The sequence below is a fragment of the Leuciscus leuciscus genome (assembly GCF_965113295.1).
Source record: "Leuciscus leuciscus genome assembly, chromosome: 21".
In the NCBI taxonomy this organism is placed as follows: domain Eukaryota; kingdom Metazoa; phylum Chordata; class Actinopteri; order Cypriniformes; family Leuciscidae; genus Leuciscus; species Leuciscus leuciscus.
Window position 1 is genome coordinate 26,461,836 of NC_138745.1, and position 27,632 is coordinate 26,489,467.

General features: G+C 36.2%; 3 protein-coding genes and 1 pseudogene across 6 annotated transcripts in view; 1 reads left to right on the plus strand and 3 right to left on the minus strand.

The window, feature by feature from the left end:
- The first annotated feature begins 106 nt into the window (after nt 1–106).
- Nucleotides 107–8,238, plus strand: dclre1a (DNA cross-link repair 1A (PSO2 homolog, S. cerevisiae)). The gene is made up of 9 exons (XM_082152540.1): nt 107–752; nt 1,032–2,450; nt 2,679–2,812; nt 3,459–3,577; nt 3,729–3,872; nt 4,009–4,154; nt 4,579–4,733; nt 6,527–6,665; nt 7,721–8,238. Exons 1-9 carry the CDS (start codon nt 359–361, stop codon nt 7,930–7,932), a joined length of 2,862 nt encoding a protein of 953 aa, XP_082008666.1. The 5' UTR covers nt 107–358; the 3' UTR covers nt 7,933–8,238.
- Nucleotides 8,223–12,967, minus strand: plekhs1.1 (pleckstrin homology domain containing S1, tandem duplicate 1). Of its 3 annotated transcripts, none has more exons than XM_082152543.1 (13): nt 12,794–12,858; nt 12,304–12,340; nt 12,085–12,182; nt 11,885–12,000; nt 11,648–11,800; nt 11,512–11,557; nt 11,234–11,317; nt 11,017–11,130; nt 10,834–10,898; nt 10,335–10,433; nt 9,862–9,951; nt 9,126–9,258; nt 8,223–9,035 (listed from the first exon to the last, which is right to left on the minus strand). In XM_082152543.1, exons 2-13 carry the CDS (start codon nt 12,320–12,322, stop codon nt 8,976–8,978), a joined length of 1,077 nt encoding a protein of 358 aa, XP_082008669.1. In that variant the 5' UTR covers nt 12,323–12,340; nt 12,794–12,858; the 3' UTR covers nt 8,223–8,975. The 3 variants fall into 3 exon arrangements, with proteins under 3 accessions (XP_082008669.1, XP_082008670.1, XP_082008668.1); XM_082152544.1 differs by lacking the exon at nt 12,794–12,858 and adding an exon at nt 12,637–12,743 and having other exon boundaries at nt 12,304–12,338; XM_082152542.1 differs by having other exon boundaries at nt 8,372–9,035; nt 12,304–12,338; nt 12,837–12,967.
- A 6,844-nt stretch (nt 12,968–19,811) lies between these two features.
- Nucleotides 19,812–24,761, minus strand: LOC309485943 (annotated as a pseudogene). Its single transcript, XR_014211714.1, has 13 exons — nt 24,626–24,761; nt 24,326–24,362; nt 24,117–24,214; nt 23,890–24,008; nt 23,662–23,814; nt 23,226–23,304; nt 22,849–23,022; nt 22,680–22,768; nt 22,515–22,571; nt 21,992–22,066; nt 21,779–21,874; nt 21,205–21,287; nt 19,812–21,067 (listed from the first exon to the last, which is right to left on the minus strand). The product of XR_014211714.1 is annotated as an uncharacterized misc_RNA (transcript).
- Nucleotides 24,762–26,714: 1,953 nt separating this feature from the next.
- The window catches only part of LOC309485942 (pleckstrin homology domain-containing family S member 1-like), a 5,350-nt gene continuing 4,432 nt past the window's right edge, over nt 26,715–27,632 (minus strand). Inside the window, exons 12-13 of the mRNA XM_082152962.1 lie at nt 27,581–27,632; nt 26,715–27,499 (exon numbers count right to left, since the gene is read on the minus strand). The exon at nt 27,581–27,632 is cut by the window's right edge and continues 81 nt beyond it. Of these exons, the coding sequence (XP_082009088.1) occupies nt 27,431–27,499; nt 27,581–27,632 (121 nt within the window). The 3' untranslated portion in view covers nt 26,715–27,430. The remainder of the gene's footprint in view (nt 27,500–27,580) is intronic.

Consider the following 27,632-nt stretch of genomic DNA (forward strand, 5'->3'; position numbering starts at 1 on the left):
ACTACTAAAAATAATGGGTTTTATAAATGAGTAAATAAAGGTCCTGGATGCCTTATGGGATTACCGGAGAAGTTATGCAATATGGAAAATGCGAACATCAATGTAAAAATAAATGCTTTCAACATTGGCGGTAAGTGCAATGAGTCAATGACGGAAGATAGTGGTCGGTTTTTATTTTTCAACTAATATGAACGGTTTTTGTTAACGCTTTTTATTTCGGGATGAAGTTCTGCATGATACGGTCTTTGTGCGGTTGAGATTTTTTGTGTGTTTTTTTGCATTAGAAGACCATGAATGTGATGTTACGAAACAACTGTGTTAATCAAAACAAACCAGTAGAATCTGTTAATGTTTACAAATGTCACAGAGCGGCTCTGAGAATGACATCTGGAATTATAAACCTCTTAAGAAGACTAAAAAACGAAGCTGCAAATCACAGATATCAAGGGAACGTGGGACAAAGAGGAGAAAGGATAGCAACCCTGGGACATCAGTGCAAAAAACAAAAGTCAACAGTGCTGAAACACACACTGATTTTGAACAGAATAGCAATACTGCTCCCATTTACACTGTAAGCTCAGAATCTGTGGACGTGAATCACGGTGGGACACTTTCTCAGGATGTCCAGGATACAGACACTCAGTCAGGAGGCTTCTGTCCTGTCTGTCAAATGCCATTTTCCCTTTTGGTGGTTCAGTCTCAACAATGGCATGTTGCAGAATGCTTAGATACCCCTGTTGACAATTGTAAAGGTAATGTTTTTATGTGTGTCACACACACACACACACACACACACACACACACACACACACACACACACACACACACATTGAAAGCACATATATATATACATATATATATTTGAATAAAAAAAAAACTCTTTCATTGATCCTAAGGTTTGAGAACTCCATCATTATTAAAATTATCCATGAATTGGGTGTGTAAGAAACCTTAAATGTTCAATGTTTGTGAGAATACGTAATATTTAAGAAAAAATTTGTTTAAACTTTTTCTGCCTTCTAATGTTACAGAATGTCCAGATGGTCTTCAATGTACGTCCTCCATTCCCAATCATTACAAGAGGCACAACCACTCTCTGCTCGCTCAGAGTCGAGCGTTGAACGACTGCACGGTTCAAGGCATCTCAGACTTCAGCTTGAAGTCACATAATAATGTTGCTCCCACAAATAGTACAGAGAGCTCAGTGTTCGGTGTTTTAAATATATCTGCTTCATCCAGCCAAAACTCATCCTCCAGTGATGTGCCAAAGGGAACTCCCACCCAGAGCAATGCTCTGCTGCTTTTGCGCTCCCCTAACACCGAGGACATCAAGAAAAAGAAAGGCTGGTCTCCTTCCATCAAAAGATCTCAGTCCCAGAATTCATCGCAGGAGTCGAGAATGACAATTCCATCTCCAGTCAAGGCAGATTGTGTTCACAGTGCTGTTCAGACGCAGACAAATGAGGTTAAAGAAGAGCTCTTTGAATGTAATAATGATGATTATATCTCCTACTCTCCACTCTCTGAACTTCCAGATGTGGATGAGGAGCACAGGATGCAAAAAAACAATAAAGATAGACTGTTTAACAGTACTGCATTGCAGGAAGATGGAAATGAAATTGATGATGATTCTCTTAAACTGTTCAGCGATGAAGATGATGATCTGTTCTTTGATATGCTGGACCAATATGAGACTGGGAACAGGAAACATGGGCCAGACAAAAACTTATTAGACACCTGTGAGAAACTGCAGACATCGTTAGCACCTGATAATCACCTGACCACTTCCAATTCCACAGGTGTTTCTGATGGAGCGTTTCAGCAGAGAGCTCAATCAATGGGAAAACATGCCACAATAAACAAGGAAGGTCCAAACTCTCTGCTACAGTCACCCCAAAGTTTGGTATTAGAGCATCTTCGGGATCGTATATCTAATCCTGCACGTGTAAACAGTTTGGCTTCACCTTATGAAGAAGTTAACGCCTCTTTCATAAACCAAGAGTTGTCTTCCACCCAAACAGCCCTATCCGTAACTCAGAAAACACCGTCTATGGCTCCTAGGAGGACTCAGAATAAGACAGGTCCCTCTGGATTAAAGCAAACAGATATTGGAGTGTTTTTTGGCCTGAAGCCATTAAGTGAAAAAAAGGCTGAGGAGGAAGTGAATGCAACGGTCAGAGAAGCTGATCAGCAAGGGCCTAGGAAAGCGAGGATTTCAGAAGCTCAGGGGGAAGACGCTAGGCACCAGGGTAGACAGCGTAGGAAGACCAAAGCACCATCTGAAGTGTCCAGTGTCTCGCCTGCTGCAGAAGATGGTATGACTAGGCCCACGCAAACCGAAGGAAAAAGAGGAGGGAGGGCAGAGGGGTGGAAGAGATGGAACAGAGGAATAGCGACAGATGGAGATCCCAAGGAGCCCAAGCGCTGTCCGTTCTACAAGAAAATTCCTGGTTTGTGAACCGCTTAAGGCTTTTGTTTTGACCTATTCAATACCAATTGTTATGATTACATAAGCACTTATACTTCATGTCTTATAAGCTGTGCCAGAATTTTAATGTACCAGATTGTGTGTGAATTTATTTTATTTTTGCTAAGATATAGCTCTGTTGTTTAGCTTGAGGGACAATGTTTTAGTCGATTGGACTTTGGATACTATAATATGATATTTCTATGTTCAGGAACTGGATTTGCTGTGGATGCTTTTCAGTATGGGACTGTTGAAGGCATCACAGCCTACTTTCTCACTCACTTCCACTCGGACCACTACGGTGGCTTGAAGAAAAACTCCGTCTTGCCCATCTATTGTAACAAAGTATGTCTCCCTGCCTCATTTCACTTTAAAAATCATAAAAAACTAATTTAGAAACAGAAGAGTTTTACTTGTAACGCAGAAATACTCTAAAATTCTAAATGAAAATCTCTCTTCCAAAAAACCAAAGGGATATTGTAGTTCACCCAAAAATTCAAAAATTGACATGATTTGTTCCAAACCTTTCTTCTGCGAAACACAAAGATGTTTTGAAGAACATTTGGAACCAAACAACTGGAGACCATTGACTTCTGTTGTATGCAAAAACATCTATTTCTCAATATCTTCTTTTATGCTCCACATTAGAAAGAAATTCATAAAATTTTGATCAACCTGAGGGTGAGTAAATTATGTCAGAGTTTTTATTTTTGGGTGAACTATCCCTTAAAGCTGCAGAAATGTCATGGTTTTTATATCAGAATTGTCAACACATTAGCATAAAACCAATCGATGTCTAATGCTAAGGGTCAGGACACAGGTGGAAAATGGAAAACCTTTTGGCAAAAAAAAACCTTCACTACCATTATAAGGGGACTTGGAAAATGGGGAAAGCAAAATGGCATGAAACTGTAGAGAAATGTTTTTAATTTTTTTCCCTCAATGATAGTGTCAGGGTGTTTTCATGACAAAATGGTGTTAATCCTGGCAGGTAACTGGTAACCTTGTGAAGACCAAGCTGAGGGTGGATGAGCAGTATGTTCATGTTCTCCCAATGAACACAGAGTGTATAGTACAAGGAGTGAAGGTCACTCTCCTGGATGCTAATCAGTGAGTGTATCTTCTAACTAACTAATGAATGTTTGAAGCCAATTTTATTTATTTTTTGCAGGACCCTATTTTTTAGCTTTATTATCGTTTGTACTGTTCATACACAGTAACAGAGTAAGACCTTAATTACAATACCTGTTTCTCCCCCCAGTTGTCCTGGGGCAGCCATGTTGCTATTTGTGCTGCCAGATGGCCAGAAGGTACTCCACACCGGTGACTTCCGGGCTGATCCGTCCATGGAGCGTTACCCAGAGCTGCAGGGTCTCAGGATACAGACCCTTTATCTAGACACAACGTGAGTTCCCTACTAACAAAGCTACTTTTCTGTTCTGCTTTCTGTTTCTCTTGTGTCAGTGTGTCTCTGCTGACCACATTACATCACATCAACTGAGACGGATATTAAAAGGTTTAAAAAATCTTATCTTGCATAGGTATTGCAGTCCAGAGTATACCTTTCCCACTCAACAGGAAGTCATCACCTTTGCTGTAAACACGGCTTTTGAACAGGTCACGCTGAACCCTCGTACACTTGTGGTGTGTGGCACCTACTCAGTTGGGAAAGAGAAGGTCTTTCTAGGTGAGTGAGAATATGTTGTCCTGCTTTGCCCAGACCTTTTGTAGACCTTGTGCTTCTTTATCCACCCTTGAAAGGACAGATTGATCGCCTTTCTATAAACCGTGACTATCATGAATGTGGCTCATATAAAAAAATTGTTTGCAGATACTGTCCTAACTTGCCTTTGAAATGTTCCTGTTCAGCAGTTTGTCTGACTGGCTTCCTGTTCATTTTACAAGATGCATCCATGATTAATGTCATATGCCCATTTACTTCTAAAGCTCTGATCACATTACAGTAGTGTTATCTCCGTTCACCAGTAATATGAAATCTCTTTTGACTGTCTTGCTTAATTACAACTTTTTTCCAGATCCCAATAGGATGATTTTCATTCCTTGTGTATATAGAGATAACATTTTTTTACCTGTCCCACCTGTTCCTCTAGCTGTATCGGAAGTGTTAGGCTCTAAAGTATGCTTGTCCAAGGAGAAGTATAACACCATGTGCTGCCTGGAGTCCGATGAGATTGCCTGGCGCATCACTACAGACTGGCAGGCGGCCCAGGTGCATGTGCTACCTATGATGCAGCTCAATTTTAAAGTGAGTTTAACTACATTAAAAACTTCTTCGACGTGTTTCTCATATGTCAGTCATAAATTACGAAATGCAATTTTTTTCATCTGCAATTTTTGCTGTTTGAGATCATAAGCTTGTAAAAAGAGCTGATTATGCTAAACACAATCAATGAGGCTGTTTACTTATTCAATTTGGAGTTTAAAATTCATGCAGAGTTCAGTGTTATCTTAAATTTTCCTTGACAGCGAGTTTATGCTAATGTAGGAGGAAAAAATTAGGATTCTAATTACAGAGACCAAGTGCCAACGCAGCAGTTCTGGCAGCGGTAGCACTGATTGAGTCTGACTGAAAGTAAATTATAATGAGATAATAAAGATTAGTCATATGATGTGGACTAAACCATTATACTCCACTTTTCTCACACATGCCAATGTCGATGTTGATTCGGAGCAATATTGGAGCTGTTCCCAATGAGAAACGTGTTTAAATGCCCATGACAGGAAGGAAGAAACATTTCATGGCGAGGTTAATTGTAGATTGCACAACATTTTCTTTTGCAGCAACATTGAAAAGTAATTATGTAAATTGAAAGAAAGAAAGAAAGAATGTGATTGCAATGTGGCATCATTTGACTTTGATTACCCCTGTAAGTTTTTGCCAGATACATTTAAAAGTTTGGAGTGGGTAAGATTTTTTTTTTTTATGTTTTTGAAAGAAGTCTCTTATGCTCACCAAATATACAGTAAAACAGAAATATTGTGAAATATTACAATTTAAAACAATGTATCTTTTTGAATATTTTATATATTTTAAAATGTTCGTTTTTATATAAAAAAAAAAATCTTATGGCAAAGCTGAATTTTCTGAAACATTACTCCAATCTTCAGTGTCACATGATCCGTCAGAAATGTGATGCTCAAATATTTTTTTTTTATTATCATCAATGTTGAAACAGTTATGCTGCTTAATATTTTTGTGGAAACAGTGAAAATCTTTTATAAAATTATAAAAGTCTTTACTGCCACTTTTAATCAATTTAAAGCATTTTTTACTGCATATAAGGAAATATAATATATATAATATTAATTTATTTAAATAAAAATCGTATTGAGCCCAAACAACAGCATTGTGTATTTACAGTTGGATTTATTACGTTTGCACAGGGGCGTAGCCAGAACGTTTTTTAAGAAAATCACTTAATATGAATCTAACTGTGACCGTGTGTAGCCTGTGTGGAATACCATAAAACGGATGTGAAATGGAACATGCATAAAATGGATTTCATGTAACTAGACCTCAACAAACACTGGTTAAACTGTTCCCTCTGCTATGAGTGCTGTAATTTCACAGAATGTGACTTCACTGTAGTACATCGATTACACATTTCTCATAATTATTCGTGAGACTGCGTTGCCTTATCCTAGAAGAAATAATAAATATTCATGGCAGCACATGTGCTATGGAAGCTTGTTTCTACCACTGAATAAAAAATAAAAAGGTAAATGCGTCTTATCTCACACTTCTGACATTTTTTTTCTAGCACTTGCAAGTTTACATTTTGCGCTATATGTGAGATATAAACTCGCAATTGCGAGTTATAAAGTCAGAATTGTGAAATAAACTCGCAATTGTAAGAAAATTTCAGAATTATGAGCCGACTTTTATCCCTCAGAATTGAGACTTTATAACTTGCAATTGAGAGTTTTCCCAGACAGGGAACTTTACCCGAAAAAAATTACACTAGCCAGCCTAAATGTTTATATGACTAGATGCAATTATTATTTTATTTTCACAACCGCCCTTTCTTGACTGTACAGACCCTGCGGACACACTTGAATAAGTTCTCCAGGAAGTATGACCAGCTAGTGGCCTTCAAACCCACAGGCTGGACCTTCAACCAAACTGTGAGAGTGGAAGACATTCAACCTCAGACCCAAGGGAACATCAGTATCTATGGTATGTGTCAGTCTATTTATAAAGGATTTAATAAAATGATTGTATTTATCGGAGTCGTTATAGCAAGTGTTTAAGTGCAGTTAGGGAAGTGGATGCACAACAGAAGGGGTTGTTTCTGTAATACCGTATTTGCATTTTGACTTTATAAGAGGAAAAAAATACCCTCCAACTTTTCCTCCTTACTGTTTGTCTGGTGACTTTAAGAGCCCTAGGCAAAATGAGTGAGTATTTTTGTCATCCTTTTAAATCAAAATGGAAATAAGGCATTTGACAAAACAAATAAAGAACACCTTATCATTTTTACTCCATTTGAGTAACATTACGGTGGTTTAATAGGTTTGCTCCATTTTGCTTAATTGTAGGCCTTTACCAACAAAAAATAAATAAAAAATGCAGAAATCACGTTATATTTGATTGATATGTCACACCATCCTTTCCTTAATAAGATTATAGAAAGGATTGCTTTCTATTAAACTGATTTTCAATGTAGACGCAACATTGCCTTGTCATTCTGTTCCACTAACTGACAAGATTATACCTAATGGCTTTGTATGTGGAATGTAATTACATTGTATTTCTTTTTTTTTTCACCCTTACTGCAGTTGTAGGAAATGCTGAATGTTGTCTCAGGCTAAGAACAGCATGCCTTGTATTAACACGATCAGCAGATGTGATTTGACCCAGAGAAAGACTCAAGATGTCAGATTTTGCAAGCCCAGGGTTTTAATTTCAGAATATCAGCGGTCTTTCAGCCGAACCAGGTGCTGCCTCAAGCACTAGATGCATCTCATTTCACAAGCTCTGCTGGAATCTGAGACATCCAACGTAGGAATTAATGGGAATTTGTGCTTATTTCAGGTCTTTACACAAAGACACTATATATTTGTAAAATAATGATACAAAAGGTTAGAATATGACTCTGCTTAAGCAGCAGAAATCATTGTTGGTTCACAAACTTTTGACGATGGCAAAAACCCATTTTTGTGTAAATAGGTTTTCCCAGCATCTCAAAGATTTTGAAAGATACTTTCCCACTCTGTACTTATCTATTCCAGGTATTCCCTACAGCGAGCACAGCAGTTATCTAGAGCTGAAGCGTTTCGTGCAGTGGCTGCAGCCGAAAAAGATCATCCCCACTGTGAATGTGGGCAGCTGGAGGAGCAGGAAAGCCATGGAGGGCTTCTTCTATGAGTGGCAGACCGAACCCAGAAACCTTAGCTCGACACCATGTGCCCCGAGAAGCTCAAGCTGTGGAACAAGGCAATAAAGTAAACTGACATCCACAATCAAACCTTTAACCGAACAGTCAGATGGTGCCTTTATTAATTGGACCACTGAGTGTTTTGGGCTGCCTTCTCACATTTGAAAAGAAGGGACTTCAACATGCCATTTAAGTGCTGGTTGCACGACGGTTAATAGTGTTTTTACATTTTACTATTGGCTCCCTTGCCTGTTTTTACCTTGCCAGTGGCTAATGCTGGAGTGGACCACATATGCTCTTATTTTAGGAGTTTTTTTTTTTTTACTCTTTTAAGTTTCTAAAGGAAATAAACTTGTTTAACACATGTACTAATGATTTTGTTCTCTGAATTGCATATTTTTATTTTATACTTGTGCACATACAAGCAAATGTTACTAAAAACACATTATTTAACAAACCAAGACACTTTGCTGTGAATATAAATGCTGGAAGTGATCAGAATTCAAGATATAAGAATCACAAGATTAAATAATTCAGTTTGTGTCAGTTTGCCACCATGTGGTTACAGAATATACTGCAGTTAATTGCATTTCAGTGCACAGATTCACAGGCAGTTCAACATATCTGTAATCCCAACATCTATTTACTGCTACTGTAGAAAAAAGTTGTAAATTTGTTTCTATTATTCATTTTTCACTATTCTGTAAAAGTATAGCACAGGTCTTTCCTCTTTAGTTAGATTTAGTAGAACATGAGCTCAGCAAGCCTTCGTCTAGGCTACACAGGAAAACAAAATCTACTTGTTTTACTTTTGACAACCTGTATGTACAACCTGATGACCTGGGTTGTTTGATCTGGCACTAACAAATCATAAATTCCAGTGAAGCATAGTTTTAGAAATCTCCACTAGTGAGTCTAGAAGTTATAAACCCTTTCATCAGCTCATTTTGTTTTAAACAACCGTCAACTTATCTCCAGCTCAGTGCTGCTAGTTACTCACTGAGAAAAAAGTGCATGAGAAACTTGATGAAGAGAATAGTAGGGACCTGAAAAATCAGATGAAGAAGATAAATAACGTGCTATGAGATTAGGTCGTTTAGTTTTTGTTCTCAGCAGGGTTCAGAATGTAGAGGAACGGAGCTTGAGAGCCGTCGGATGGTCAGTTTTACCTGGAGGGGGAGCAAAAAAAAAAAAAAAAAAAGTTATATTGTAGCCCTGATTATTACAAAAGCATTCTTGTACTCTTGACTCATGACTACCTCATCCTTGCTAAGTCTTTTTAGGTATCTGTGCATCTCCTCCACTGTGTCTGTCAACAGGTCATTGACAGCCAGGATCTGATCCCCCTTCTGGAACAGAGATGAGTTCTCAATCTGCTGACACTCAGACACACTGGAGAGGAAAAGAGATGTGGAGGAAAATAACACAACTTAAACATAAGAAGTATTTCACACATACATGCACATATAGAGGTGTATAGACAGATAGTAGGGCTGGATAAATTATGTGTCGATTTTAATCGATTCTCATTTTGAAGAACGGATATCGATTCGATTCTTAAATCCCAAGGATCGATCTTTTTAGTCTATGCTGTTTTCATTTGATGAATGAATGGAACATTGTAGCGCACCTCATCCAATAAATCAAGATAAGCTTTGTTATTTTTGATATGAAACAAATTCTATCAGTTTTATAATGAAATTCAAACTATAAATACCAATAGTTTTGGCGCTAATTAATGTGGTGTGACAGACAGTTCAAGCGAATGAATACCAGAAATTATGCTGAAAGATACAATACAATGCCCAGCCCTAATATTGTATAGGCTAATTGTTGATGTTACATACATCCAAGCAAACTTGCATGAACTTAGTTCAAAAACCAGAGGGCACATGGGCATGACACTTTTTGGGTCAACTCAACATTTGAAGTCTTCCAGCGGATAGAGTATTTTTGAAGCAATGACTTTTCTTAATTTATCAGTGAGAATTGTACCATGGTTTGCCCGCCTCCTCTGTAAAGATCAAGCTGTTCAGCTCACGATGACTTACACAGATTTCCTTCTCGACAATGGTGTGCGTTTCACTGAGGAATGGAAAACATTGTCAAAATGTAACTTGAGTCCACAACAATTTCATAACCACATTTGACTGACAACTAATTTCTTCAGTTTTCAAGCAGTTGTTTTCCATTGAATTGCTCTTCATACTAAGGTATGTTTAGATGGTACTAGAGACATATTCTATAGCTAGAGATATACTCTTGTCTGGAACTGACCAGTTTAGCTTAGTGGAGGTATAGTTTTCATTGAAGTCACAGCAAGAGTTTTCAGAGTTATTATTGTTCTGGTTTCTTGCATTACACAAATTCTGGGATGACATTGATTGATGACCCATTATGGTGGTGCAGAAAGTTACAGAAAATAAAACAACTAAGCTTCAGATTTTATCCTCTAGGGTGTTTTGTACCTATCTGACTCAGTCGACTCAGTTTGCGGTGTCAAAGAATTTAAGGCTTTTGTGACACAATCCAAAAGACTGCCTTCAGATGAACCAGTCACACTCTGCCTTGAGAGAGAAGTAAATAAATATAATTTATTATTTGCAGCTCCAATCAGCATCCAGAAATACATTACTGCACAAAGCCTGTGAGTTTATAAAATCAGGCGTCTAAAATCAGCAAACTCATCTGCATGCAGAGTACATTTATAAAAGACTGCAAAATGACTCTTGATTACCACAAACAAGCTTTCATACATTCATTGCAACGTTAACAATTTTAAAAGATGGAAATCAAATGAGCAGCAAATCAAAGACAAATTGGCCTATTAGACTACCTCATGCTTATTCAAGGAGGACACAAATGGATTTTAATCTAAAGAGTAATTTTACCTGAGGAACAACAATCACTGTCTAACAACTTAAAGAGAGGTAAAGGACATTTAAATCTAGAATACGTTTGTCATACCTTGATGACGTGTCCTTTTTGCTGTCGTCATCTAGGGTTTTCTCTTTTTTCATCTCATCATACACCTGAATACATAAAACAAAGGTATGTTGGTTTTTTAAAGTCAGAATGAATCATGATGTGTTTGATTTTTTTGTTTTTTATTGTTGTTTTTTTGTTTTTATTGGTTTAACTATACAATACCTCTGTTGCAGATGGACTGTTCTTGGGTGGTTGGCTACATGGACCATGCTGAGTGGTAACAACTTTAGATGCTGACTTCTTTGGAGGCAGCGGGGGTCGACTATCAGCTTTAGTCTACAGTTGAGAAGAGGTAATACTCAGAAATAATGCTGACAAGAGTTATGGGGACTGAATTACAGTCACACACAAGCATGTGAAAGCAATGTTGATGAGTTACCTCTTCAGTGTCACGGAGGTTTCGGTCACTAGAGTTGGATTCTGCCTTGATCTGAGGTTCAGTTTGTGACTCAGATTTGATATTCTATTAACACAATTTGAAAATTAACTGTAAGTCTCATCAAATTACATTGATTAAGAATGATTTAAAATGATACAAATATATGAAATTGCAATATATTTAAAAAAGTTAAATATTTAATATATAATTTGAGTAATTATCAAAGAGAGCATACTGATTACAGCTTTTCACATAAGGCAAAAAGTAGAATGTCTAACCTCCAAAACCCTGGATAAAGCATTGAACCATCTATCCACCTCCTCACTGAAAACAACAGAGCACATATAACAGCACTGCAACTACTAGCCGTTATTTACTGGCCTTTATGGTAAAGCAATGATGGTCATAGCAAACCTGGTGTCTCCAATGAATAAATATTCTCTTTGGACCTTCTCTTTTGGATCTTCTGCCTTCATGAAGAGCACAGAGGATGAAGAGCACCTGAAGTTTTTGCAGATCCATTCAAAAGCTGAATGTGATTCAGGGCGCATATACAGCAGTGTGATGCTACATAAAAGAAAACAATTTTATAATTGCATAATATTAACCGTTTTTACTCATTTGAAAAGCATTCAGCAGATTTTGTCTTACGTGGAAACCACTATGGATTTTATATAACTGTCTCTCTCAATGGTTTTGTAGTATTTTAGCTCATGGCTGCAGTCTTTTGTCTTTGTGAGCACAAAGAAGCGACGCTTCCATGCTTTCTGCAATGGACAATGAAACTTGACATACAGAGATAATACATGCAAACTGCTAATATTTGAGTTTAGGAAATCTAAATATTATACCTTAATTTTTATCTGGCCAGAAGGAGGGGACTTGTACAGATAACCTGAGTATACTTCGTTTGCCTCAGCTGCTTCATTGTGACATGAAGTACTGGAATCTGTTGCAGAAGAGTACATGTGATCAACCAGACAATTAGACAAATGTTTTCTTCTGATCTCTTTTCAATTCCATTCTGGTTCCAGTCATTCTATATTGTTCGAAATAAATTTCAGACATACCTGATTTCAGTCTTGACATTTGGATGATGTTGACTCTGCCAAAACAGACATGATATGTGTTGTGAGTGATGTCTTCCTTACACACATCAGACAATTAAGTAATGATTAATGCTTGAGAATTTACAAAATAGAAAAAGCCACAGTGCTGTAGCTATTTTACACAAATGTATTCATAAAGTAAAAAAACTATGATCTTCACACCAGACCTTAAAGGGACGGTTCACCCACTAAAGCAAAAATTTTGTTGTTAAGTCACCCTATATGCTTTATATAAACGTATATGCTTTATTTTTGTTGAACACAAAAGGAGATCTTAAAAAAAAAAGTCCGTACAATGAAATTCAGTGGGTCTTATGTTGTTTTTTACAAAAACAGTTTAAACATTCTTCAAAATATCTTCTTTTATGTCCTGCAGAACTGTAAGAAAGCACTGTAAAGAAATAAAACCAGGCAGTCATAAGATCAGTAGACCTGCAATAAATACATTACCTTCACTACTGTATGTGTTGTAATTTAAACAGTGTCCTCCTTACCGCTGTCCTGTTTTCAGAATGGATGTTATGATTTTGAAGGAAGCCAAACTCCTTTTGTCTTTGAAGGAGGAGTTTCTAGTTATGTCAACAAAGAGTCCTCCCTTTATTGAAAGCATTTTTTTTTTTCAGGTGTACAGAATTTTTTTTAATTGAAACTAGCAGATTATTACTGGTAATGACTAAAAGCGATACAGGGTGATTTTCTTTTCCTTAATGTCTCAGATAGCTGTGGTTATTTACACAAATTCCTTCCAAATTCTTTTTTCCAATTCCAAACTTCTAGAAAATTTCCCCCACATTCCTTGATAAAGGTGCACACATTTCCTTGTTTTTGGTCATTTATGATAGAATTAGAAGATGTCATATATGTAGATAATACATACTGTATATGTAATACATGTAATACATTTGTACTTTGTACATTGAGGCATATTTACAATATTTACATATGACTATATTTAATATACTTGTAATAATGGTCAATAATAATCATCTAAAAGTCACTACTGTTTAATAATTGTCAATAATACTATCCTCATAGGCATAAGATCAGATAAATTATTGATACTCATCAAGGGTCCTAGATGATGAGTGCCTTGATTTTACATCTTATAAGTAAACAATAAGAAACTACTTGCACATGGACAATAAATTAATGATTATTTGATCACTCTCAGTTAGAATCAGATTATGTCTGTATGCGGTTTTTGGTTTCACTTCATTTTGATGGTCCCTTTAACACATTCTGTTGACTATAAGTAACGTTGCACCTACATGTCTACTAACTCTCATTAGAATGTTAGTAGAGTATTAGTAGACTGTAGGGTTGGGGTTAGAATAAGTTGACGTTTTCTTGCAAAGTTACTTATAGTTAGTAGAATGTCTGTTGGGGGACCATCACAATAAAGAGTTAGCAGATATTAAGCAGACAGTCTACTAATACTCTACAGAATGTTCCGAATGTTCAAAAGGAACTATCAAAATAAAGTGCACTTTTTTTTTCTTTTTTTTTGTGTTTGGCTTTCTGGGAACATGATTAACACAAGGAACTAAGATGAAGTCTTAAAATGCCCAAACATTCCTACTGTGCATTTCAACCGGAACAGGGAACAATTCCCATAGCACCTGATGTACTAATCGGAAGAGGAATGGCATCTATGCTCATATTAGCCTCTGTTTCATCCTTATCCTGAGGTTACCTTAGTCAGCCTGATTCGCTCCTTATCCGGCCCATATGGTGGACCTGCACTCAGAGACGACCAGTCCTGAATGTCAGCGGAGACCATGACAGCTAGAGCTCTAGAGAAAGATCCCCTGTGAAGACTTTGTTGACTCGACAGCCCACAGATCCTCAGCAAAGACCACGAGAACCAAACAAGTCCTCTGCACTGACCCTATGGCCAGCTTCAACTCCTCCTCCCTCTAAATGCCAGTGTGATGTATCCGATCTTTGAGCAGAAGGAACTGGACGAAATATCCTAAATGAAAAATCCACAATCTGACTTGTAATGCAGCCTGGAATGAAATCTTAATCACACAAAGTTCCTTCATTTTGCCAGAGGACAACTGTGACCAAGGGCGTAGATTTGGTTTGAACATTGGGGGGGTTATCTCCCCCCCACCCCCCCCACAAACTACGCCCCTGAGTCTGACCCACCGACTGAGCCTGGTTACTCCCGAGGTTTTTTTCTCCTTTTCTGTCACCTGATAGAGTTGGTGTTCCTAGCCCCTTTTTTTGGCTTGCTTAGTTGGGGGACACTTAATATTCAGCAACATTATTGATTTGATTGCTCTGGCACTACTGTATGAGAACTGAGCTGGGTTATGACATCAGTTTTCTGCAGAGCTGCTTTATAGGTGAATTGAACTCAGTCCATAATCACTGAACTTTTCACAGTTCTTGAACTGAATCAGTGCAGTTTCAGGAATCACCACTAGAGAGACCTATTCGCTGTAGACACCCTGGAGACATAACACCTGATTTGAGCTATCCGTTGGCATTCCCATTTATCTCAGTGACATATGCAGGACCCCAAAAATCTGCAATCTGAGATCTGCCATCTTAGTTCTTGTGACCCCAGTAGTTTTGAGCCAACAGTCAATTGCAGCCAGTTGCATCAAACACCTTGTGTTAAGAAAACCCTTAGTGATCATTTGTTTAGAAATCTAACCAACACCATCTCTCTACACTGGACGTGACAGTTGACACGTTGTGTTGCAACAGCTAGAAGCTGTCTACACTGGACGCGACAAAGCAAACGTTCCTATGAGAAGTATTGCGAGTGCTTGGAGTATACGTCATAAATAGAACGAGGCATCAGTTTACTGTTGGGAATTTGTCATGATACTCGCGATGCTTACAGTGTAGACCGCATCACTAATTATAATGGGTTCTTTTGTTGCGTCGCATCGTGCCCTTCTCGTGTCCTTTGTAGACATGGAAGCATCGTGTCCTTTCTAACTCAATGAAACATATTGGGCGTGTGCATCATAGATATCAGTCATCAGGTAAAAGATGACAGCACTCCTCTGGTATGCTAAAAAGCATGCCAAGTCTTTATACTGTAGGAAAGGGTAATCAGGGCAATCAGTCAAGAACAAAGACTAAAATAATGACACAGTTTTGATGGGTGATAGTCTGGTTATGGTTACAATATATTATTAGACTAAAACATTATTTAAAAATAATAAAAAAGTATATCAAAAATTAAAAGAAAATTGCAAATATGCACACACACACACAAAAAAAAAGGTTGAAAAATGTTTTGTTTGTGTGTGGTGACTGGTAATCAGTTGTATCTGAGGGCATGGTGTGATATACAAAAACATTCTGACATCACTGATGGGAACAATATGTGAGAATAAGGAAACACCTTTTTGCATTATGAATCATCTTAAACTATACATGTAAATAAATCTTGGCTCCAGAAATACACACTACCAAAAGTAAAAAAGGATTTCTAATGTTTTTGAAAGTCTCTTATGATTACCAAGGCTACATTTATTTGGAAAGAAGTAAAAACAGTAATATTGTTATTAATATTTAAAGTAACTCTATTCTATTTGAATACATTTTAAATTGTTATTTGTTCCTGTGATGGCAAAGCTGAACTTTCAGTAGCCATTACTCCAGTTTTCAGTGTTTCGTGATCTTTCAGATATAATTCTAATAGCTGATTTGCTGCTTAATATTTTTGTGGAAACTTTGATGAATGGAAAATGAATAGAACTTTTTTGTAGCAAACTTCTACATTGTCACTTTTGATTAATTTAATACATCCTTACTTAATAAAAATATTATTTATATTATTTATTTCTTTAAAAAAATCTTACTACCCTCAAACTTTTGTGTAGTATGATTTACATGATTTCCAGTAGTCAGTGTCTAATGTTCAGTTGATCATTATAATTAATGTTTATTAGTAAAGCCATTGGCCAAAATAGTTTCCTCTAGAAGTAAACTCTGTTTTAGAGGAATCCTAATGTGACTACAACTAAATGTAAAATGAATGTTGAAAATAAATTACCATTAGCAATATCCATATATTCTTCAAGAGTTGTGTATTTTGCTAACCACAGTTTATTTCTATGGATAAACAATGGGTTCTCTAAGCTGTTTTTATATCATGCTGGAAGGAAATAAGTGATGCTAAATTTAGAAGCATTTTTCAGCCCATTGATTTGAGCTTTGAGAAAGGCGTTGAACGATCCACCTAATCACAGAAAACACAGAAATTCTTTTGCTAAAACTACTGGTCTATATTTATTTGTAATGTAACTGCTTTGCTAGAAAAGCATCTTGAAGAGGGGTAATTTTAACATGAAATATATAGAATGTATCATAGTTCTTTATTCCCCTAAATGCATCAGCAGCAACATACTGTAAATCTAATCACTTTGCAAAACTGTGCAACTTACATGCATTTTGATTATTTAACTTTGTATACAATTTGCATAATATATTTTTTGTATACTTTGCCTTCCAGTAAAGTTTTTTGGATGTGAGCCATAGATTCTCTGACAAATCTGCTTTCTTCAATGAGGAAACAACCTGTAATTTTCTGCGATGGATAAGGTTTCTGCAGACCCATTACTATGTCAAATGCAGATCAAGGCATGTTCTAAGAAACCCCATAGATTAATAAATGGTGCAAATCTGGTTGTTGGTTCTCTAAATTGTACATTTATATGCATGCAACATGTAAATAATGTCCTTTAATGTGATATTCTGTATTCTGTTTCCAGTTTATCTCATTGGATTCCAGACACTGTCAGTGTCATCTTACTAAGTGACGTATCCTTAATGGAAAAACACAATCACAATTGTTTACAGTTCATGAAAATAACTCTTTCATTTGTTCATTTCTCTGCATGGGTCCATCATACATTATGAAACATTTCATAGATCCTGTGCCTGTTTCTCTGGGTATTGTGTTCTTACACAGAAATAGTGTCTCCTGTTCAGTGAATTTTCAGTATCGAACCCATTATTAATTGGTTTCTAACAACACTCTCCTATTTTGTCTACCTTTGTTCATCCAGGATGTTATATGTGGCTGTGTGTGTGTTATGCATACACAACTATATAATAGTTATAGTTGGTGTTTCTACAGTTTCAGTCTTGTTGTCTTTCTCCACAATGACACCATTGTTGTTTACCGCCTACATGCATTTCACCTTTTGTAGGTGTCCTCTGATGCGTGACCATTTCATGACGGTAGTGCAGATCTGGATGTCTTTTGTCCTTGGCCCTGATGGGAAGAGGAGATGGAATTTCTGGTTATTCACTCAGGTAAAATGTCCATCTGCCAGTCACAAGCAACAACATCTTATCATGAGTTTGTATTTGGTTGTCAAAACCACCAGATAATACATGAATAAGCTAGTTGGGATATATTCGAATAATGATAAATCTATTATTACTTTACAGTCTTATCTTTATAGATACTATAAAATTAGAAAAGCATTAAATTGCTGCAGAAATCAAAAACACTACAGTATGATTTACACACAATGCTAATTGTGAGACAAAATCTGATTACGTAGATAAAAATGAGTTATGTCACCTTCAGCACTTTACAGAATGTGGAAAAACTGGTTTTACTCAAAGACAGTAAAAATGCATGATGGATGTTTACAGTGGAGCTATAGATCTTTGTTCTTGGCTGTGATTGGAAGAGTAGTTGGAGTTTCTGGTCAGACGCTTTGTTTTTAAAAAAAAAGTCCTTCTCAGAGTATCAAACAACAACATCTGAGTTCTGTTCATCATGAGTTTGTAATAAGAATTTGGTTGTGGAAACTATCAGTCATACATGAATAAACTCATAGTTATAGATATTTAGTACTTATAATGTGGTACGTTATAAGTACTATATCTAATAAGTACTAACATATCATTATAAGTACTAATATAAATAAAATATTACCATATTCAACAGGATTCACTTTACATTATTTTATAATATCGGATTTACCCATGAGCCATGTTTGATTTTTAGTTGGAACAAACAATATTTTGACCCCATATTGGTTGTTGTACAGGCCAATCTTGTATATTTAAAGAATATCAAGCTTTTAATGTTGTTTATATGTTTATATGGTGTTTTTAATATGTTTTAAGACAAAACATGTGCAAATTCATAAGTCAGCACCATTGCTGAGTATTTTCTCCTTAAAACTGCAGTGAACCAAAGATGCGGTTTGAAATCGCTGGTGTTTCTGACGTCACAAACCTTGTAACCAATCACGTCAATGTGTGGATCTCTGAGCGGGTGTGAGTGGAGGCGTGGCTAATTTGCATATTCATAGAACCGCGTGGCATGAATACTTTTTTTCAAGAAAAAAACATTTAAATATGTCATTTTGGCGATCAAAGAGGAGTTTTAAGGGATAAAATGATTGACTACAAGGGGACTTTAAGGGCCCTATTTTAACAATCTAAGCACATGGTTTAGAGCGCAGGGCGCAAGTGCATTTAGGGCTTTTCCGAATCCACTTTTGCTAGTTTAACAATGGGAAAAATGGTCGGCGCGATAGGCACATGGTCTAAAAGGGTTCTCTTAATGAGTAATGGGTGTGTTTTGGGCATAATGTGACTAATTTCCCATTCCCTTTAAAAGCCAGTTGCGCTCGCGCCATGGCGGATTGCTATTTACATGACGGAATTTTCAAGCGGAAAGACCGAACGCTTCTCCAGAGAGGCAACGGATCTGCTCGTGCGCAAGGTTAAAGCACGCAAGCAGATCATCTAACTGACAAGCCGGATTCCTCCATATCTTTATGTACGCAATATTAATCTTTTACATTGTAATCCTTTTATTATTTTATATTTCGTATGTTTGTGTGCTGTGTCCCTGTGTGTAATAAGTGTAATACGTGCGTTGTGGACCCGCCTATAGGCGCACATTACTAACAAAAAAAATATTGCGCCATTGACTTTTGACCAGGTTTCACTTGCAGGATATTTCAGTTGCCTCAACATTGCAACGTGCCAACAGTGCGCCTGAACAAACTTTGTTTTCAGACCAGCAGCCCATGAGCGCACATAGGCGCAAATGCATTTGCTATTTAAACAACGTGGCGTAGGACGTGAAAATGATAACTGCGTAAGGCTAAAACTAGCAAAAAACACCTGTGTCGTGCTTGGCGCTGCATTGCGCCGGGTGAATGATATGGCCCTAATTATTTCTGTCTTTTAGATTTATATCATGTAGCATTAATGTAAATAGATTCTTGTGAAGAGCACTTTCCATATATGAAAGCTTCAAATGCCAGTTGCTGTGTGCATTCATGCATAAAAATTTATTCAGTTGTTAATTTCTTAAAAAATACAACAATCTTTATTACTTTTACTTTGAAATGCACAATAAACTCTCTTATATAATATCCAACTAATCATTAAAATCCATTGATTATACCAATTGTAACCCCCTGAGCTCTATTCATTAAATCGATGGTTTTTAGTGAAACAAGCAATGTTAAGAATTATGAAAGTTTAATAACATTTCACAGTGTAAGAATGTGCAAATGCATGCTTTTGTACAGCTATATATTAAGTAGGCTACATTTTCATTAATCCATCTAAACATTTAAATCAATGTATAATGATTCGGAGCAATACATCATTGATTACATGCTTTTCAAAATGAAATAACATAATGACAGTAAAGTTGTATATACACAGTATATAAAGTATCTCATACTGTTAGAATAATAAAAAGTACGGAACCCCTAAAGGGGCATGTTGAGATGGGAGGAAACATTATTGTCAATGCTTTTGCGTTTGCTGGCAAATGTTTTGTGTTCCCCCGAGAAATTTTGCGTTTGCGTTTGCTCACAGAGAACATGAAAGATTTGTGAGCAAATGCAAAGTTTCTCCAGGGAACACTGAAGTGTTTGAGGGGGCCAAGCAGAAATGTTTTTGTGAGGGAACGCAAAGGTTTTCGGAGGAACCAAAAGTTTTTGTGAGGGAACGCAAAAGCATTGACTTACTTTTCCTCCCATCTCATATTTTTTCCACCCCATGTCCCATTAAGGGGAAAAAAGTGCAACTTTAAAGAGGTTAAAATACATGAACAGTTTAGAACTGTCGATTTTTTTTTTCTTTACCACAAATTAACCTTCAGTTCATACTTGTTATAATGTAATACTTGACTCTTGTTCTTCACATAAACAAACATGGACAAATATATACCCACTACCAACTTATACAGTTTTATGTACATACAGTCTAAATGTTACTTTCACTCAATGGCATTTTGATGTCAGTGAATCTAATATAATTCATTCGTATTGTTTTAAATGATTTATGCACAAGCAAAAGAAGACAAGGTACTTTGTCTTTTTCTTATTAACACCCTGATTTCCACCTGTATAATTACTCAAATGAATGAGCTTTAATGTTCAACAGACCTTAAACTAGACGTGTTCAACATTTCTGATAACTCAGTGGTGATAAGATAATTCACATGAGATTTAGTTTCATGTCCTCAGTGTGATGTGCAGGGTTCAGAGTGCAGAGGCTGGGATCCTAGAAAGCCCAAATAATGAATTTTACCTGCAGATAACCTCAGTTACATTATTTATAGATCTCTGAATTTAGTGACTTGCTTAGTCTTCTTATGTATGTCTGTATCTCTTCTACTGTGTCTATTAGCAGGTCATTGAAGGCCAGGATTTGGTCCCCCTTATGGAATAGACGTGAGTCCTGAATCTGCCGACACTCGGACACACTGGAGAGGAAAAAGATGAGAGACAAAGAACAATGAGAAACATAATACAATGTAAGTTGTTCTTTTGTACTCGTGTTCATGTTTTCTCTATTAGGATACAACTGTAATAACTAATTATGTGTAAATGAGAGTGGTACCATGGTTTGCCTTCTTCCCGTGTCAAGATCAGACTATTTTGACTAATGCAGATCTTCTTCCCGCCATGTGTGTTCGCGTTTCACTACAGAATAGAAATATGCATTGGTGATATTCAAACAGATGCCACATTTTTCATAACGTTAGTGCTGAATATAGCTGAAAATCAAATGGCAAATTAAATTAAGAAATTGTTTCCTTGGTCCCACTTTATATTAAGTGTCTTTAACTATGGTGTACTAACATTTAAACAAATCATTTTGATACAATGCACTTCTTGTGTAAGTACATGTTTTACATTGTAAAAAATACCTGCATGTAATTACAACTTTAACTAATTTATCCATATCACCAAACCTGTCCCTAACCTTACCCGTATCCCACCTCAGTAGCAGCAAAAGTATTTTGCAATACAGCATGAACATAATAAGTACACTGTACCTAACAATTAATATTTTTTTAAAGACACCTAATATAAAGTGGGTTTCCTTTTATGCATTATACTCGAATTGTATTTCTAGTGTTGAACTAATGGACTAATGGGGGAGAAGGGTGAACTAAAGTGATAAAAATCACCTGTTGTTTAAAGGCGCCTCGTTCAGCTCAGTAGAGCCACAGTTCCCATTGAAGTTGAGGAGACGAGGCAGAGAACGTATCTCACATGTACTCATTCTAAGGAAAAAGGTAAGAAAGTGAAACAACGATGACATCATCCAGACATATTCAGCAGAAAAACACAGTTTAAAGCTGCCATGATGTCAGTAAAACTGCATTAGAATCAAACTGTACCGTTTATTTTCATCGTCCGTATCCTGGTTGACTGCACCATTGCACACAGAGGACTCGTGGCCATTAATGGAAGTGCTGAAAAAAACAAAATAATAATAAAATGAGTTTAACTATGTATTTTAAACAAAAGGGCATCAAGAATCTAGATAATTTTAGTGTTAAACAAGGCTCAGCCTCATAACGATGGTTGCTTAATCGTTCTAGTCAGAGATGATTGCTTCTCTCAAGTATTAAGATGCTAAAACAATGCTAAAACTTAGCATTCATCCATGATCAGACCTGTTCAGCAAGACTGGACATTTCCAAACAACAAAACAGAATGTTCAGCAACGTTAAGATAAGAGTTGTTAGTCTTTAAATAAACAAAGAATTACATCTATGTGTAACATCTGAGGCTCAGGGGAATGAACTTCGTGAGCACATTACTATGTGTCAGACGGCAACACGCACTCAATTTACTGTATCTTACACAACTAACACAACAGTGCAATGTCATGAGGTGAAACGAAGACTTCAAAATTACTTTGTCTGTATGCATGCAGTGTCCGCCTCCTGTTGGACATCTTCCAATGCCTTTTGCCTGATCAGGAAAGACCACAGAATTTAATGAAATCTCTCTCAGAAATTGCATTTTATCAACAGAGTACATTTCACATTTCACTAGGCCAGTTAAGGGGAAAACACCTACACTGATGCCATCAACATGTATTCATTGCTGTCCTCTGGAGATTCATCCTGTTTCCCATCCTTCTCATCTTTATCCTCATTAACTGAAATCTGTCAAATAGAAGTGAGTTTTTGTCATATCGAAGTTTAAAAACATTTGTGTTAAAGAAGCATATGTAAAAGTGTAAAACCTTGCGCTCTGCTGGTACTGGAGGTTCGCTGAACTTGCGAGGATAGTCATAATGGTCTGGGGTTGGTGGAGGAGATAACTGTAATTCAGGTGCTGACCATCTTTCATCAGACTGATCTTCAACCTTTTGTTCTGAACTGTTCTCAGGTGCAGATGTTGATCTACTTCTGTTGTCCTGAGAAAGAAAAGAAAAAAACTATGTGAACATGCACAACCTCCCAAAAGTTTTGTTTCTTAGGGTGTTAAAACACTCATCAAAGTACGGTAAAAATAAAGAATCAGTAAGTGTGTCCAAAATTTTGACTGGTAGTTTATATATACATGCATGTGTGTAAAGATAGATAGATAGAGATTAGAGAGAAATATTTTAATGTTTACCTCAGGGGCGTCAAATGTATGTCTCCGTTTATCTGATTTCTGGATCTTCAGGGCTTTGCACCAACCATCCACATCACCACTGAAAACACCAGAAAACATTTACCACCACTGTTTTGGAGAAAACAGTCATCAGTTGTTTTAAAATTAAAATTAAAAGTTTAAACGAAACAATTTCTAGAATTATATTAACAGTGTATAACTTATTTTAGAAGTATAATGATTAAGCTACTGCTTAAAGACTCTTATTCTTACTGTGTCTTTTTCTTTTAATTTGATGTCTCTTTGTTTATTTCTTTTTTTTGAAGACTCAATTTTTAAATGTGTATATCTTCAAAACCAAAAGATTTTATATATTTTTTTGTCTGTATCATGCTGGCTTTCATGGAACTATGGTGTGACAGCAATGAGAGATATGGTCAAAATGATGGTTGCAAACCTGTTTTCGCCAATAAGAAAATAGTCTCTGCTGTTTTTTTGTGTGTTGTCTTCCACCCTCAAGAACAGCACAGAGGATGGAGGACACTTGAAGTGTTTCTGAATCCAGTCCCGCATCTGATGTGTCTCTAGGCCAGTAAACATCAAGATGATCCTTTAAAACAGTAAGAATTTCTCATTATAGTGTGAAAATACTGTTTATTTTTGAGTGTGATTGTATTTTCCTTACTTAGAAAGGTCTATCTTTCCCAGAGGTTTGTCTCTCTTTTCGTTGTTTGTATAATATGTCAGATGGTAGGCGTCTTCGCCCGTCTTGGAGAGCACAAAGAAACGGCGCTTCCATGATTTCTGTGGCAGATATACCAGGTAAAACTGTTAAGTTTCATGAACAGAGAAACTGTCTTTGACAGACTGCAGATATTTCAATTTCAAGTTGAAATGCAATATGAGACGTACAAAGGTTTTTAATAAGGCCGGTTGACCAGGAGACTTGTGCAGGTATCCAGTGTACAATTCCTCCACCATTGCTGCTTCTTTGTAAAACTTTGCAGTTGCTACAGAAACGTGGATAAAACCGAGTAACATTAAACACATAGATAATGACAAATTAAATTGGGTGGTAGGCTTTCTTGATTATAAAATTTATCAAGAGGTTTTAGACTTACTTTTATTCTTGAACATGTTCATGTCGTAGCTTTTGTGCTAAAATAGATGTGAAATGTTACTGTTAGCACTGACATCAGAAAAACATTTCTGATGAAAAACAAAAAACTATATATAGCCTACTATAAATATATATATATTCAGTGAAAAGTCACCACAAAACTAAATAAAATGCAATGGAAATGAACTCTCCATATTTCATTCATAATATGTTGTGAATAGTATCAGCATTATTTCTATACAAGCATCACAAAGCAGAATCATCATATCAGTAGCCATATTCTATAATATTATTGTCTTACCTTGTGTCTCGGTAAAAATAGTGTCCTCTGAAAAGTTATTCAGCTCTCTCAACGTGCGTGTTATGATGGCAGATTAGGAGGAAGCTCGAGGCTTTTTGTTTCTTCAAGAGAGTTATTCTGGTAACAGGAGGAGTTTCTGGTCATATGTAAGCTCAGGTTTAAAGGTCCCTCCCTTTTGATTGAGTCAGTTATTAGTTTGTGGAAATTACTAGACAAACAAGACGATCATAATTGCTTTGTGGTATTGTGGAAAACTTTATACTACAAAAAGAAATTAGCTTCCGAGCATATGCAGGAAACTGTAACTGGAAATATGTACAAATATACACTGAAACCTGACACTTTTCCAATTTATCAGAATATAGAGATTTTTGTGGTTAGAAGCTCCTGGTTTCCCCTAGAAATGCAAAAGGTTCCAACAACAACAACAAAAAACATACAATGGAAGTCAATGAGACCCATCAACTTTTTGGTTACAGAGATTCTTCAAAAGATGTTCTTTTGTGTTCAGTAGAAGAAAGAAATTCATACAGGTTTGTTATCAACTTGAGGGCGAGTATCTGAGTAAAGGATTTCACCCCATTTTGGGGTTAAATTGGAGTAAATTTCATCTAACAGTAGGGGGGAACAATAAACAAAAAGCTATTTTTCATGGGGACACTAATAATACTGCCAAAATTGTACTTGTAGCTTACACAAAGGGATAGTTGTTTAAATATGAGTTGGGTAGGTTCACCACGCGGCCATATTATAATTATTAAATTATCTTGTGTCCCCCACATAGTATATTAGGTTTCGTCTGAGACAGACAAGACCACTGATTTGCCACTTAACATCATATTGAGCAAATCCCAACACACCGGTAGATCTACAAGATTAGCCTAATATCAGTTCACACATAGTGCTTATCGCTGTGTTAGTTGTAGTGGGTGACTTACTATCCAACAAGCTACTATTAAACAAGCCACCAAACAAGGTAACATTATAATTGCTTTCATAGCAGACGCATGGAAAAATAGATTGGATATAAAAAAAAATGTTTTGTCATGACTAATTTATTAATGACAGCATCATCTATATTAAAGAGAAAATAATGAATTCATCCAATGATTAAAGTGAATAAGATAGCCTTGACAGTCGACTTACTGGAGTTCCCCAACTACTGAAGAACTTGATAATCTAGATTTATTTTTTATAATAGGAGTCTGGGTGAAGGGTCCCTGAAAATGTAAAGCTTGAACGAAGATTGAACTAAATTGTGTCATTGATTAGTGTACATACGTAAGGGAAGGGGTGTGCAGGTGAGAATGTTTTTCATTGTTGCACTTTGCTTATTCCTGGCATAAAAATACATGCAAACCTCCGACCTGGCACTGATTTATCCCATCTTACATTTGAATGCACCGATACAGATAAATTGATTTTGAGGTCAAATTGGAAAATTTTACAGTAAGCAAAGATTTTAACATAAGAAACTTTTATAATCAAAATGCTAAATACAATATATGTGACCCTGGACCACAAAACCAGTCACATGGGTCAATTTTCTGAAATTGAGATTTATACATCATCTGAACGCTGAATAAATAAGATTTCCATTGATGTATGGTGTGTTAGGATAGGACAATATTTGGCCGAGATACAACTATTTGAATATCTGGAATCTGAGGGTGCAAAAAAATCGAAACATTGAGAAAATCATCTTTAAAGTTGTCCATTTATGTGGCGATTGTGCTGGATTCACTCACAAAAATAAATGTTTTATATATTTACAGTAGGAAACTTACAAAATATCTTTATGGAACATGATCTTTACTTAATATCCTCATGATTTTTGGCATAAAAGAAAAATCGATAATTTTGACCCATACAATGTATTGTTGGCTATTGCCACAAATATACCCGTGCGACGTGACTGGTTTTGTGATCCAGGGTCACATATCTTACAACAATCTTTATTTTACTTTGCAATGCACAATAAACTCTTGTGTATATATCCAACTAATCATTCAAATCCATTGATTATCCCTTGTATCTCCGAGCTCTAATATTTAAATCCCTAGTTTAAGTGACACACAATCACACACAATCAAGGTTTAAGAGTTATGCAAGTTTAATAATTCACAGTGTAACAATATGCAAATGCACATTTTATACAGCATAATTAATCAATATATTAAGTAGTCTATATCTTCAGTAATCATAAATCTAAAGATTGACTGAAACATTTAAATCAATGTATAATGATTTGGAGCAATACATCATTGATTACATGCTTCTCAAAATGAAATACACAATGACAGAAAAGTTGCATATACACAGTATATAAAGAATCTCATACTGTTAGAAATGTAAAAAGTGCAGCTTTAAAGATGTTAAAATACATGAACAGTTTAGAACTGCACATTTTTCACAGTGAATTAACCTTCATAATTGTAATAAAATAATACTTGACTGAATCTTGTTCTTCACATTAACAAACATGAACTAATATATACCCACTACTACTCATACAGTTTTATGTACATATATACACTCTAAATGTTATAAAAAAAAATTTTCACTCAGTGGCATTTTGATGTCAGTGAATATAACAATTAATTCACATTGTTTTGCATATTTACATGATTAATGTACAAGCAAAAGGACATTAACATTAACGCCTTGTCTTCCACCTGTATGATTAGACTCAAATGAATGAGTTTTACTGTCCAACAGACCCTTTGACCTTAAACTAGGTGTGCACAATATTTCTAATAACTCAATTGTGATAAGAGAATTCACATGAGATTTAGTTTCATGTCCTCAGTTTGATGTGCAGGGTTCAGAGTGCAGAGGCTGGGATCCTAGAAACCGCCGAATGGTGAGTTTTACCTGCAGATAATTTCAGTTACATTTATTTATAGCTCTCTGAATGTAGTGATGGAAAAACATCAAATGGAATCATCATCTTACCTCGTCCTTGCTCAGTCTTCTTATGTATGTCTGTATCTCTTCTACTGTGTCT